This window comes from Macrobrachium nipponense, chromosome 16, assembly GCF_015104395.2.
Source record: "Macrobrachium nipponense isolate FS-2020 chromosome 16, ASM1510439v2, whole genome shotgun sequence".
Lineage (NCBI taxonomy): Eukaryota > Metazoa > Arthropoda > Malacostraca > Decapoda > Palaemonidae > Macrobrachium > Macrobrachium nipponense.
In genome coordinates this window covers 1198415-1213980 of record NC_087209.1, presented here as the reverse complement: position 1 = coordinate 1213980, position 15566 = coordinate 1198415, and the positions used below count along the sequence as shown (strand labels likewise).

The following is a 15566-nucleotide window of genomic DNA, read 5'->3' as shown; positions in this document are numbered from 1 at the left end:
GAGAGAGAGAGAGAGAGAGAGAGAGAGAGAGAGAGAGAGAGAGAGAGAGACTCTCTCGATGTCCCAAAAGGCGCGAGGGAGGACCTGCTAGGGAAGTCTCGACGACCCAGCTTCCCTGAATTTGATTACGATCATCATGTCCTCCAGAAAAAGACCCTCAGGAGGGACTCCCCCTCCTTGGGAGGAGCCTTAAAGGACCTCCTTCAAGAATCCCTCGAGGGGAGGATTGTGTCCTCCTCTGGAAGGTGAGGGGGAGGAGGGAGGGGGGGTAGGAGGAAGAGGAAGGGAAGGGAGAGATCCTCTGAAGGGGAAGGGATGGGGAGGGGAATGGAGAGTTCAGAAGGGGTATATATATATATAGATATATATATATATATATATATATATATATAGATATATATATATATGTATATATATATATATATATATATGTATGTATGTATACAGATACATACATACGTGCATGTGTATGAATATGTCATGATGTCAAGTGTCATATCTCAATGTCATCATTTTTATTCCCGTCAAGATCACAAACAAATGCTTTTATCTCGATCCGCCATAACTATGTTAAGTAATTGTTTTAGATTAATACTCGCGTGCAATCTGTTTCAACTTCAGCCCAGAATTGATTTGATAATAATAATAATAATAAGTTTTTGCCGCAAACTCTCGATCTCGGCCGTCTCCGACCTCCCGCGAATTGATTGACTGAACCAGAATTTTATCTGGCGTGACGACTGACAGGGTCAGGACATCGGCGCCGCCGCCGTCGGCACTTTCGAAGAAAGCCGTTTTATCCATTCACTCCCGCAGCAGGCATTCATGATTGGCTGTAGGGCGAGCCAATCATCTATCTGTTTCTCCATCAAAGAGATTCGCCGACGACCCGAATAAAGTTGAACAGTTCCTGAATTATTTTTTTTTTATATTCTTGTATTTGGAATGGGATCATTTATTTCCTTTTTATTGTACTATAGCGAATGTCAATTGAGTATTCAATTATAGTTTTCAGTACCTGAAGTTTTTTTTTCCGGGGAACAATTTATACCAACTTATTTTCTTTTTAATTTTTTCCTCTTTAAAGAATGACGATTGCGTACTCAAAGTTTCCAGTTCGGAATTTATTTTTATTCCTGGACGTTTTTCGTTTTTTTCCCCACAGCGAATGACAATTGAGCGAGTACTTAAAGTTTCCAATGCGGAATTTATATTATTTTTTCGAAGGGAATAATTTCTACCAATTTATTTCCTTTTTGATCCTCAGCGAATGGCAAATTTATTTTTTCGGGGGAAATATTTTCTGCCAATTTATTTGCTTGAAACGAATGACGTTTGAGTACTCAAATAATCTTTCGAAATTCTTAATTATTCCTTTTTTAATTTTTTTTGGAGATAAGCTCTCCTAATTTAGATTATTTTTTGGAGATAATCTTTACTAATTTATTTTATTTTTTGGAGATAATCTTTACTCATTTATTTTATTTTTTGGAGATAATCTTTACTAATTTTTTTTTTGGAGCTAATCTTTTTACTAATGTATTTTATTTTTTTGAGATAATCTTTATAATTTATTTTATTTTTTGGAGATAATCTTTACTAATTTATTTTATTTTTTGGAGATAATCTTACTAATTTATTTCATTTTTTGGAGATAATCTTTACTAATTTATTTCGTTTTATTGCTCTCAAGCCAGGGCCAATTGAGTATTCATTGTCCAATTCAGATATTTTAAAAGTTTGTCCGGGACGATGATCCCACTCAATTTATTTACTTTTTTAATTTTTTTTTCTCGGCGAATGACAATTGAGTGCCAGTGTTAATGCTTCTCTCCCCGGTATGCCAATTACGGGCTTTTATTTACGTGTTAATGAGCTTATTAGCATTCCTGAGAATTTTTTTGCTCCATTTTTACTACAGTGCTTGGAATAGATGGAACTCGTTCTTCGGAATTCTGTGATGTTTGTGCTCTGCCGTTTGTTGTACGTGTTCTTGCAACGAATAGGCTTCCATTCTCTCTCTATTCTTCAGGATTCTGCATTGTTTGTGCTCTACCGTTTGTTTGTGTGTTCTTGCAACGAATAGGCATATTCTCATTTTATTTTCTTCAGAATTTCGTGATGTTTATTTTGTGTCTTCCGCTGTTTGTATTCTTAAAATAAAATGGCTTTGTTTTCTAAAAAAAAATATTCTCTTCTGTCTCTACACTTCAGATTGTCAGTAGTTTATTTTCGTACTGTTTCATTCTTGATATTTTTTACCCGCTCATTCTTCGGATAATATTTTTTTTTGTGGGAGATTACGTATTTCGCTGTTTCCGGAAACTGTTATAACCACAAACTGTTATAAGCATTTTATGGTTCACGTTGAATCAAATTGGGTAATTGCGTCATAAAATATTTAATGTCGCTGATGTCAAGCGAGCGCGTTTTTGACACAAACACACACACACACACACGAACGTGCGCATGTATATATATATATATATATATATATATATATAGATATATATATATTATATAAGCTGATTACAAGATCCAATATAGTTCAAAAAAAACTAAAGCAATTGAATGTTCATTGAATGGTTTTAACTTTTTAAAATATTGAGTCTTGTGATCAGCTAATTAGCTCTTATTTTATGTTAACATATTATTATTTTCTTATATATATATATATATATATATATATATATATATATATATGATATATATGTATATGTATATGTATGTATGTATATATATGTTCGTGTCGACATAGTTTTTCCTGTTTCATTATAGTTCAATCTACATTCATAGATTCTTACCGTCACCAAAATTTCGTGACGCCAGTGTTTGTAACCGTAGACCAATCAATCAATCACCGAAACTTATCGTAATTAATTACCGAAGTCATATTTCTCGAACTTTCTTCAAATCGTAATTAACTTCCGAGGTCATATTTCTTGAAAATTCTTCGACACTGTGTTAGTAAAAAGTAATGGATTCCGTATCCTCCTTAGAAAATTTAAATCGTCTTTTTTCCGTGTTAAATAAAAACGGCTGCAGTTTTGAACAGCGATGATCGATTTTTATCGCCATATTGGCTTTTCCACAAGAGACTTCGCTCAGTAATAACCCTATTGATTAATTTAATAGCCCTGCTGTTCCTCCTATATAATAATAATAATAATAATAATAATAATAATAATAATAATAATAATAACCAGATAAATAATAATAACAATAATAATAATAATAATAATAATAATAATAATAATAATAATAATGATAATAACAACAACCAGGTATCAAAATATCTATATTGATAAATTTAGGGACCCTGTGGTCTCTTCCAGATGATAATAATAATAGTAACAATAATAATAATAATAATAATAATAATAATAATAATAATAATAATGATAATAATAATATCTCAAAATGGTCATTTTGATAAATTTAAAGACCCTCTTGTCTTCTTCAATATGAATTGAATAATAATGATAATCATAATAGTAATAATGATTATAATAATAGCAATAACAATCAGAGATCAGAATAATCATATATTGATAAATGTTGTCTTCTTCAATGAGAAATGTTTGATATAATAATGATAATAACGATAATAATAATGATGATAATTATCATTATCATCATCATCATCCTACTGTTGCCTCTTTCAATATGAAATGTGTACAAATGATAGTAATAAAAATAATAAGAAGCCAGATATCTCGAGAACTCTCACAACCGTCACACACACATCGTCTTACTTTCCATCATCAACTTTTTACGGTACTTCAAAAATCACTTGAGGTGACTTACGTTGTTTACCAAGGGGGTGGGGAAGGGGGGGGAGGTTGCCGTTGAGAAGGTTATCCAAAAGACGTATTGATTCCACCTGGGCTTATTTATAGAAAATATTTCCCCCCTCCACCTCCTTTGAATTGACAGGTTTCACCCCCTTACTTTGATGGGCAGGGGGTTGTTGGAAAGGTGGGCCGAGGGAAGGAGAGGGGCGGGGGTTCGACCCCCTTTCCCCTGTAAATGGGGAGGGGATGTCTCCACCCCTCTTACATGGAGAGGTCCAACGTCTAAGATCGTCAGCTGTCATAGCAATAGATTTTCCGATAATTTATCCGAGATAGATAATTGTCACTTGTACAGTATCTATATATACCCTTTACTCTTTCTTGCGCTCAAATTTTTATAAATCACTCGTAGAATGTATAAATACAAACTCTATAAATTAATTGTTACAGACTGAATCATTTATCTAGAAATAAGCACAGGTCATATCAATGTCTTTGGAAAAATTCTCAACTAAAATGTACGAAATTGAAACTGCCCGATTTTGACTTATTCTGTCATGAATTGTAAATATATATCAGTAATGCCATAAAACTTCTCGCACGTTTCCTCTGAATCGCTATAATGCCTTCCATTCTGAATACAATTATCCATTAGTTAAATTGTAAGACTATTACGTATAATCCATGATTAGCCTTAGCGATATTGCTGTAATAGTATCAAATGTATAATTACAGCAATATCACTGAGGCTAATCGGGGATTATATGTAACAGTTTTGCAGTTTAACAAATGGATAGTTATATTCAACAAGTAAGGCAATATAACAACTCAGAGGAAATGTGTGACAAGTCTGGCATTACTGATATATTATTGACAATTTGCAAAAGGTGAAACAGATGAACTCAAGATCAGTAGGTGTGTCATTTGAGGTGAAAATTTTATACCAAAGACGCATCTACTCGGCTCGTCCTTATTTTTAGATAATAATTATACATTTAATGCTTTTGTAACAATTATATATAATTATAAAGTGTAAACCTTTTAGTAGGCTCGAAAACATTGCTAACATGTAGAAAAGGATAGGCCTTGCAACAGACCGGGACGTTCAAAAGATATCGAATGAAAATAGTTTTTTTTTATTTATTTCTATTTCTATATTTTATTTTTCGTAATATTTGTTTCGCAGAGCAAGAGAGAAAACGGGTATATATAACCCAAGGTGTTATGCGTCTTGGCAGCTCGCGCGAGACTGTAATTACTTCGAAATGATTAAAAATGAAATGATGTTCATATATTCGTTGCCGGAATGGATTTGGGGTCTCATTACAAAACACACACACACACCACACACGGTGAAATACGGAATGATGAGATGGTTATGGCTTAAAAGCGAGTAAATATATATTTATACGCACATGTATATTTATGCATATTCTGTATAGTACATTCGTTCGTATAAACATACATAGGTGTTGGTATGTTCCTAAGTATTTATATGTATACATGTATATGATATATATATATATATATATATATATATATATTAATAAAATGTATTTATGTATGTATATACGTATGTTTGTATGTATGGACACTCGTGTCTATGTATATAGGGACGTGCATGCGAAATGCGTGCGTGATGGAAATACATATCACGTGTCAGACCTATAATAACTTTTAAAAAAGATAAAAGAAACGAAGCTCTCTGAAGGCTCTAACTAACTAGGGTTGATGATAAGTTAAATGAGTGTTACGTCACGGCAATTAGCTAATTCAGATATTGCTTTTTCACTCTTGATAACTTTCGTGAGTTACTGATTTTGTCCTAAGACTCACTGAATTCTGTAATATATATATACATATATATATATATATATATATATATATATATATATATATATATATATATATATATTTGCACCACAAGATGCATCAAGAACAGACCAAGTCCTCTTGTTCACTGTTTGCGTTTTCCCCGTTATTGTGACATGTTCGTGACATGTTTGCGTGTTCGTCTGCGTGCATTTGTTTCTGTTCGCTCTAAAAAAAAAAAATTCAGCTGGGTGTTCTTCTCTCACCTTACAGAACAGTATGCGACACGTATCATACGGTAATGAAACATAAAGTACATGAACATTCATCAGTCTAAAAGTATAATACCAGTACTCTATCTTTAGACATTTATAATTGTAAATATATATACATTTATATATATATATATATATATATATATATATATATATCTAGATATGTATATATTATGTATGTATATAAAATATATGATATATAATATATATATATATATATATATATATATAAAGATACCTAATATATTAGATATATATATCCTATATATATATATATATATCATATAATTATATATATATATATATATATATATATATATATTATAGAATAAAAAAATTAATTTTTAAAATTAAATAATAATAATTATATATCTATATATATATATAAATATTATATATATATATATATATATATAAATATAATATATTATATATATATATATAGATATATAGTAGTATATATACTATATATATATATATTATATATATATGTATAAAAATATATGTATATCTAGATATTATTATAATATAATAATATATGTATGAGAATATATTATAAATATCTAATATAATAAATATATATATATATATATATATACCCCCAATATATATATATATATATATATATTAATATATACTATATACATATATCATATACCTGCACAGTACAAAATTGTCGTAACCTAACACCTGTGTCTTTACATATTCAAGACAAAAAACAACATTCAGTAGCTGCCTGAAGCTAAGAACATGATGATCACAACATAAAAAAAAAACAGCTTTGGCTTTTAAGAGTCTACTCGAATAACACTGTAAAAATACACATTTTGACTCATAAGGAAACCAACTGACGAACGAACGCATCAACTAAAAGCGTAGGCATATCATGTTTTGGCACAAATATGAAATGTTACACATACATTATTATTATTATTATTAATTCAATAAAATACTTGCTTCCTTTTCCTTTGTCTGATTTTTTCTGTTTTTGATTTTTTTTCTTTCAGTGATATTATGCTTGGTTTTTTCCTTGTCAGGTTTAAGATAGTGTCTTTTCATTTTCATTTTTATTCTTGCGTTCATTTTCTCGTAATAGTTAGTGCTATATTTTTTGTTTTTTTTGTTCGTGATGTTTTTCATGTGATTTGTGTCTGGATCGGATGAACTAGGAGCTTGCATTCTTTGTCGAAACTGAAAATTTTTCACACTATCGAACAAAAGATTTTTTCACAATTTATTTTTGTTTCTATAACAACAGAAAACGCTTTTCCCATTTTCTATGTCGGGAAAGACAGCCTATCAACATTTGCTTAGACTGAACAGAAATGGTTTGAATCACTTTTCTTTTTAAGACCAGAAAAATATTTCCCAATTTTGTTGCTTAGTTATACTGAATTGAGAATGCCCAACCACTTTCTCCATAATAAGCAGAAACGTTTCTTCTACATTTTCCCACATTTTCTTTATCAGAAACAGAAACCTACTTCCCATTTTCTATATCACAAACAGAAAGCGTCTTCCCATTTTCTACATCAGAAAGAAAACACTTCCCATTTCCCATATTGGAAACAGAAACCGACTCACCATTTTCTACATCAGAAACAGAAAGCGTCTTCCCATTTTCTACAACAGAAACAAAACACTTTCCATTTTTCATATCGCAAACAGACACCGAATCACCATTTTCTATATCAAACAGAATGCTTCTTCCCATTTTCTACACCAGAAGAAAAGTGTCTTCCCATTTTCTACATCAGAAGCAAAGCGTCTTCCAGTTTTCTATATCAGAATGTACGTGTTTTCCCCATTTACTTGTTGCGAACAAAATCTTTCCGAAGTCTCTCCCCAGTGAATCTGCGCTTGCAATCAATCACAGAAGAAAGAAAGATCAGTCACGTCAAAACATCTTGGTAAACAAACAAACAAACAGAAAAACAAGGCGAATGTCTGTTGCGTTACTTCAATAAAAAAAGCCACTCGGCCAAAATATAAATGTTCTTATGGACAGCAATCTTTTGATTGACAGTTCGGTTGAAACACTTTGGTAATGGTTTTTTTTATATTATATATATAATATATATATTTAGCGAAGCTGCTACGAGAAAAGGCGAAAGAATGTCCCACTGAAACGTTTCGAACGTTTTCATTTTGTTTTTTTTTTTAAGAAAACGAAGCTCTTGAAGAAAGGGATCTCTGTCATCGAGGGAAAATTTGATTTTTTCTAAACGTTTTGTTATTTTTTGTCCTTGAGGATGATTATTGACGGTCGATTTTATATTTATTTTCACAGAGAATCACTCTTTCCAAACTTTTGTTAGCCCTTTGTAACACAATATAGATTGTTCTTATCTTGATCCCCTAGCGCTCTTCGTAAAGCGATTATTTTCCTTTTGAGTTTTGGAAAGCGTTTTAACATTATCGTCTAATTTAATTTCGTATCATCTCACTTTCAATGATTTCATCAACCACGTTCCGCGACATCGAGATATCCCATCAACATCAGCAGCCCTCAAAAAACGTACTCAAGTCGATTTCCTGGCTATTATCCAACTCTCATAAAGAAACAACTTCTATTTTTTTTTGAAGGGGTGGCTTGACGTCATAGGCATGACCAAATAGATCTATCTCTCTCTCTTGACGAACAATTAATACGGACGCACGTACTCATTTCAACCTTTCCAAGAGAAAATAAAAACTCCGCACTGTCCTGACTGACAGGCTAATTTATTTTCTCGACAACATCATCACAAAACGCCAGGTACTCCGTCACTCATCGTAAACACTTCGCCAGAGGCCCGAAAGAAATTTTCTATTCCCTCGTGATGACATGGTGCCAATACGCTTTCCATCGGTTTTGTCTTCTTTTTTCCGGCATTTCTGTGTTTTCAGAATTGTTTTGAAAAGTTCAGTTTATTGTGCTTTCGGGTGTATTTTGAAAGTTGACTTCGTCGTAGTTTCAATTGGATTTCAAGGGCGAATTTCAGTTTTTGAATTTGTGGTTTAAAACTCGACTTTTTAATACTAATGTGATCAGCGTCAATTTTAGGGGGAACTTCTTCGAGTTGTTACGAGTCGGGAGGGAACTTCTTCTTCAGCGTCGGCAAAGGCTGCAGTCGGGGTTTGATTGGGAGGCAGCGCCTGGGGTCGGTCAGAAGATATTTCGGCTGACATCCGAGGGCGACCTGGCGGCGTCCGCCGAGAAGGACGACGACGACGACGACCGGGGGGGCCCCTCGAAGACCCCGTCCGTCGATTATTCCCTGACCCACACGAATTCGTTGTAGTGGTTCCAGCGGTCCTCCTCCGAGTCGCTGCCGGGCTTCTTGTCGACCATCATGCCGCCGGCGGTGCCGTTGGCGCAGGAGCCCTGGCACTTGTACCCGGCCAGCACCAGCATGTCGAAGGCCTGCTCGAGGAAGGTGTGCTTGAGGAAGAAGCGCGAGGTGTAGCGGTCCATGGCGCCGCGGTCCGGGTCGCGGGACTCGTTGAGGGTGTCGCCGAAGACCTCCCTGCAGTGGGTCAGGCGGCCGCACACCAGGATGCGGTTGATCTTGCGGAACTTGACGTCGGCCAGCCCGTCACGGCCGAAGGCGAACGTCCCGCGGTACGAGACCGTGATGGTCCCGACGGAGGTCCGCACTAAAAAAGCCGGGTCGACGGGGCTGAGCGACTTGGGCAGCGTGAGCGAGTCGATCATCTCCTGCAGCTGGAAGAAGTCGGCCTCCTTCTTCAGGCGCTCGCGCTCGCTGAAGTTCTCCGGCAGGACCAGCTTCTGGTTGCGGAGGTAGTCCAGGATGTAGCGGAAGAGCACCCCGTCCCTGTCGATGAAGAACTTGCCCTTCGAGTCCCGGAGGACGGGCGTCTTCGACTTGCCCGTGAACATCTGCCCGAGGAGCGAGTCGGTCTCCTTCTGGAGCGTGGTGAGGGCGGTCGTGTAAAACACTCCGCCCACGTTCAGCTCGACGATGGGCGGGAAGACCTGCATGATGGAGTTGATGCTCTGGCCGGTGGGGTCCGAAGGAGGCTGCTGCTGCTGCTGTCCGCTGTTGTTCGATGAGGCCGAGGAGGAGGAGGAACTGTTGTTGGGGGCGCCGTTGGTGGCCATCACACTCTCTGCTGCTGCTGCTGCTGCTGCTGCTGGGTCACAGGGCCGCGCGAGGGACACTGGTGCGGCGGCGACGGAGGCAGCGACGCGAATGAGCAGGATCCTCCCCAGTCAATACCGACACCCAACACCCGCCCCGCGCACACCTTGCACGCACGCATATACACACACACACACTCACGCACACACACGCACGCTCACACACGCACACACACGTACACACACACGCACAAACTCTCTCTCTCACTCCCGTGTTGCTCACGCACACCGACTGACTGATGATGATGCTGCTACAATTTCTGCCGAAGCTTCCTATCTGTACTCGACGATCTGAGGAGATTAATCTACTTTACATCTTCCCAGATGAAGGTCAACTTTGGAACATACATCTAGGAACCAACACACACACACACACACGCACACGTTCACGCATAGATGCTATACAGTTTCTGCTATGCTCCAAAGCCTCTGCTCTGCTACTTTGCTATAGAGGCCTCTTACTTACATCTTCGAGACCGAGTTGGCGATGCATAGTCGTGGCCCCTTCCTGTTGTGTTGAAGATGTATGTATGTTATGTATTATGCGAGTATGTATTTGCATGTGTAGATGTCAGCATATGTGTGCTTATGAAATATACTATTGAAATTGAGATGTGTTTTCTTATGCAAGAAACTATGTATGTATGTATTTGCATGTGTAGATGTCATCATATGTGTGTTTATGAAATATACTATTAAAATTGAGATGTGCTTTCTTATGCAAGAAACTATGCATGTATGAATGTATGTATTTGCATGTGTAGATGTCAGCATATGTGTTTGTGAAATATACTATTGAAATTTAGATGTGTTTTCTTATGCAAGAAACTATGTATGTATGTATTTGCATGTGTAGATGTTAGCATATGTGTGTTAATGAAATATACTATTAAAATTGAGATGTGCTTTCTTATGCAAGAAACTATGTATGTATGAATGTATGCATTTGCATGTGTAGATGTCAGCATATGTGTTTATGAAATATACTATTGAAATTGAGATGTGCTGTCTTATGCAAGAAACTATGTATGTATGTATGTTTGTATGCATGTATTTGCGTGTATAAATGACAACATATGTGTTTATGAAATACGCTGAAATTGAGATGTGCTTTCTTTTCTTATGCAAGAAACTATGTATGTATGTATGTATGCATTTGCTTGGATAGATGTCAGCGTATAGGCGTTTATGAGATATACTTTGGAAATTGACATGTACTCTCGTATACAAGAAACTATGTGTGCATGTAAATATGTAAATGTATTTATGTATTTGCGTGAATAGGTGTCAACGTGTTTGTTTACGAAATAAATAATTGAAATTGGAATGTATTTTTTTTAAAACAAGAGACGATGTATTTAAGTATGTATGTATTTATGTGCGCACAAAACGCAAATAGTCTCGGGTGCCAAATTTTTATTGTATAGAGGAACCATTTGTATGTATACATATGTATGTATGCTTTTATAAATTAAAATAGATGTGTATGGGGTTGAATTTTTGTGTATATTAATCTAACAGTCAATGCATAAGCAGGCGGTAGACATACACACACAAATATATATATATATATATATATATATATATATATATATATATTATATATATATTATATATATATGCATGTATAGGTACCTACAATTTTTTTTTTGGCAAGACCAGCTTTTGTTTACGTTCCGATACTCGTATATCGGTACTTGCATTTTCCAGTAAGATGTGGGAGTTAACCTTTGAATACACAGGTACCTCAATCGTCCTGCAATACGATTATATATATATGAACCTACATTTCTCTGCAAGACGAGTTTGTTTGCGTAATAATACTCGTGTGTAGGTACCTACAGGTAGAAATCAGAGTTTTAGTGTAAATATACAGGTACCTTCATCTTCCTGCGAGGCGATTCTATATATGGAATTGTATATAGATGCCTAAACTTTTGTGTTTACGTACTAATAACCACATATAGGTACCTAATTTTTCCTATAAGGTGTTGAAGTTAAATTGTGAATATATAAGTACCGACATCCTCTTGCTATAGACGATTATTTAGATGTATGGCTATGTAGATACCTACTTCTTCTGGCAAGACAGTTTTGTAGACCTGTGTATATAGATACCTATATCTTCAGACATGCCAGTTTTGTAGACGCGTGTCTATAGATACACACATCTTCAGACAAGACAGTTGTGTAGAACTGTGTATATAGAAAACTACATCTTCAGACAAGACCGTTTTGTAGACCTGTGTATATAGATACGTACATCTCAGACAAGACGGTTTTGTAGACGTGTGTATATAGATACCTACATCTTCAGACAAGACGGTTTTGTAGACCTGTGTATGTAGGTACGTACATCTTCAGACAAGACAGTTTTGCAGACGTATGTGTATACGAGTAGATACCTACACCTTCGGGGGAGACGTTTCCGCTGACGTATGAGTGTACAGGCACCTGCGTGTGTAGTACACACACACGCACGTACACATGGGTAGTTCTGCGAATCGGATGGGAAAGAATCTTGAGTCTCGCCGATGACGTGGAAGATTTATTTCGTTTGGAGAGGAGGAACTTCCCTTTCCTGCCCTGTAGGAATCTGGTTTGGAGAGAAGTTAAGGGCTTGAGAGAGAGAGAGACGGTTTCATCAGTGCTTAAGAACGAATAAAAAAGAAAGCTATCTATGAGAGAGAGAGAGAGAGAGAGAGAGAGAGAGAGAGAGGCTTCCATTTTTATCAGTACAGACACAGAAACGGGGTAGCTTATAAAAGCAATCTATGAAGAAAAGAGAGAGAGAGAGAGAGAGAGAGAGAGAGAGAGAGAGAGAGAGAGTTTCATCAGTGCTTAAGAACGAATAAAATGAAAGCAATCTATGAAGAGAGAGAGAGAGAGAGAGTTAACCCACAATCGAAAGAGATAAAACGGGAGTTTTACAGCGTCCGTTTGGTCTGTTGAGTTTGTTTATGGGGTTCTAATACCCACAAGGACCTCTCCCCCCCCCCCCCCCCCCCCCCCCCCCACATACTACTATAAATAGTCTGTATAGCATCTGGTGGAGGGTTAGTGGTTTGGTTTTCGAAGTGTGGTGCCCTTTGGATGGTTTCGTTTCGCCCGTGGTTTATGGACTGTGTTTTTTAGGTTTTAATTTTTTCGTTGTAAGTTTGTTTTTTGGGGAAAAAATTGCTTAGCATTGATGCTTCCATTTGAGTGAATTGTTTTAACGTTCTTTTAAAAAAAATGCTTCAGTTTCGATGCTTCAATTTTTTTTTTTTTTTTTAGTTTGCGTTACAAAAACATTTTCATTCCCGATGCTTCAATTTGAGAGTATTTACTTTTTACATTCTGAAAAATATTCAACTCTAATACTTCAATTTGGGTGTATTTTTGTTAACATGTTTTGAAAAATTATTCTCCAATTCTGATATTTCAATTTGAGTGTATTTTTTTTAACATGCCTTAAACAGAATATTCTCCAATTGTGATAATTCAATTTGAGTGTATTTTTGTAACGTGGTTTAGACTTTTTTTTTTTCAATTATGATGCTTTAATTTGAATATATATATTTTTAAACGTAATAAACAACTTTAATTCATTTACCTTTGTGCATATTTAAAAAAAATTTAACATAGTTTTTTGGTGTTAATCTCAGGTATTTTTCAAAATATACTCTCACTACTTTAAAGTCGCGCATATGTCTGGAATGCATTTAATTTACTTCCTCCTAAAATAGTTTAAATGTGTAAGTCACTTTTACCTTTTTATTTTTACTATCATAATTTGAACATTTATTTCGATTTTCATCCATTGCTTTATTTGTTATATTTTGGGAGTAGTGTCTTCTAATACTTTAATTTGGTGGATGGTTTTAACAGCGTCTCTCCATCTGTTGGCGTTGTAAGAGTGACGAAGTTTATAAGTGTATCATTCTTTCTTTTCTTTTAAGGGCATTTTGTGTTTCGTTGTTTAACTTAGGTGTTTAGAAAAATAGAAACACTTCATGCACACACACACACACACACACACACACACACACATATATATATATATATATATATATATATATATATATATATATATATATATATATAATTTTATGGAACTGGCGTTGATTTTTATCAATTTATTTTCCAACGGATTTGTCGTTACATTTACTAATCTTTTAGAAATACTGTTAAAGTGTACAAGAATTAAAAAAAAAATACTTCAGCCTTACAGGTAAAGCGATGATAATCCATTTTTTTCTACGTCAAGGTATTGCAATTTTTTTTTATTGGTGCGTCCAGGTATTGCATGTTGATTACCTCTGATTAGAGCGTATTGCATGCCACGTAACTCTTTGATCGACTCGGCAGCTGTGGGATGGTGAGTCTATGATAAATTCTGATATATTCTCGTCTATGAACAATTTTATCTTTTGATGTGTTCTTGCTAGTGATCTGAACTTGTTAATAATCTCTCTCTCTCTCTCTCTCTCTCTCTCTCTCTCTCTCTCTCTCTCTCTCTTTTGATGTGTTTTTGCTAGTGATCTGAACTTATTAATAATCTCTCTCTCTCTCTCTCTCTCTCTCTCTCTCTCTCTCGATGTTTTTTTGCTAGTGATCTGATCTTGTTAATAAACCTCTCTCTCTCTCTCTCTCTCATTTTGTGTGGCCATTAATGTCAGATATTATGAAGTGGGAATGACTGTTCATGAATATTTTTATATATATTTTTTTTTTCTTTTTGTGATATGAAATTTTGGTGTCGTGATGGTGGATTTCGTGTAATGGGTCATAACGTGTTATTATGATATCCTCTTTTGATTGGGTCTTTCTGATGTAATATTGCTTCGTGTTTGGTGACTGGGGCATGAAATTTTTCGGTCGATGATGAGACGATGTCCCAAAACTTTGGGACACACACACACACACACACATACATATATATATATATATATATATATATATATATATATATATAATGTATATATATAATGTGTGTATGTATATTTATGCGTATTTATGAATTTTTGCCACTTACTCACTTGCTGACGTTTTTGCATTCATGTAAATAATGAGCTACGAATATAGCTTCGTATATAACTCACTGTTTGTACCTTGGGATTAAAGTATAGTGAATTATATATTAAAATGATATATATATATATATATATATAATTTACTTATTTATTTAACAAGAATAAAACTATACATATATCGCATTAGAACCTTGTAAAATAAAATAAAAAAAGAAAGCGAAGAAACAGAGAGAGAGAGAGAGAGAAAGAGAGAGAGAAATGGCAAAATGCAATAACACCATAATTTAACACAGGCCGCTGCGTTCCCAACCTCCTTTCTCACTCACCAACTGAAACGTTAAGTGCAATTCCCGTAGACTTCGAATTCCGCGAGACTTCTACTACTACTACTAATACCTACTACTACCTCCTACTCCGTTTAAAGCAGCCGTCCCCGAATCGAGTGTACTAGTATACCGGCCCGACTTAACGAGGTAATCCTTTGCGTCAGAACCCTTTAGTCGCTCTGAACGCGATACTGAATATG

General features: G+C 35.2%; 2 protein-coding genes across 3 annotated transcripts in view; one reads left to right on the top strand and one right to left on the bottom strand.

Annotated features, from left to right (window-relative positions):
• LOC135195503 (carboxypeptidase B-like) overlaps positions 1-15566 on the top strand; it is a 403889-nt gene that overhangs the window by 92328 nt on the left and 295995 nt on the right. The gene's annotated exons all lie outside the window — the stretch shown is intronic.
• On the bottom strand, positions 6545-10212 carry LOC135195502 (BTB/POZ domain-containing protein KCTD12-like). The gene has a single exon (XM_064221724.1). The coding sequence runs from the start codon at positions 9984-9986 to the stop codon at positions 9135-9137; it is 852 nt and encodes a 283-aa protein (XP_064077794.1). The 5' UTR covers positions 9987-10212; the 3' UTR covers positions 6545-9134.

What these genes read in the sequence shown, in the direction of transcription:
- LOC135195502 (XM_064221724.1), bottom strand. Translation starts at nt 9,986, where the DNA reads ATGGCCACCAACGGCGCCCCCAACAACAGTTCCTCCTCCTCCTCGGCC.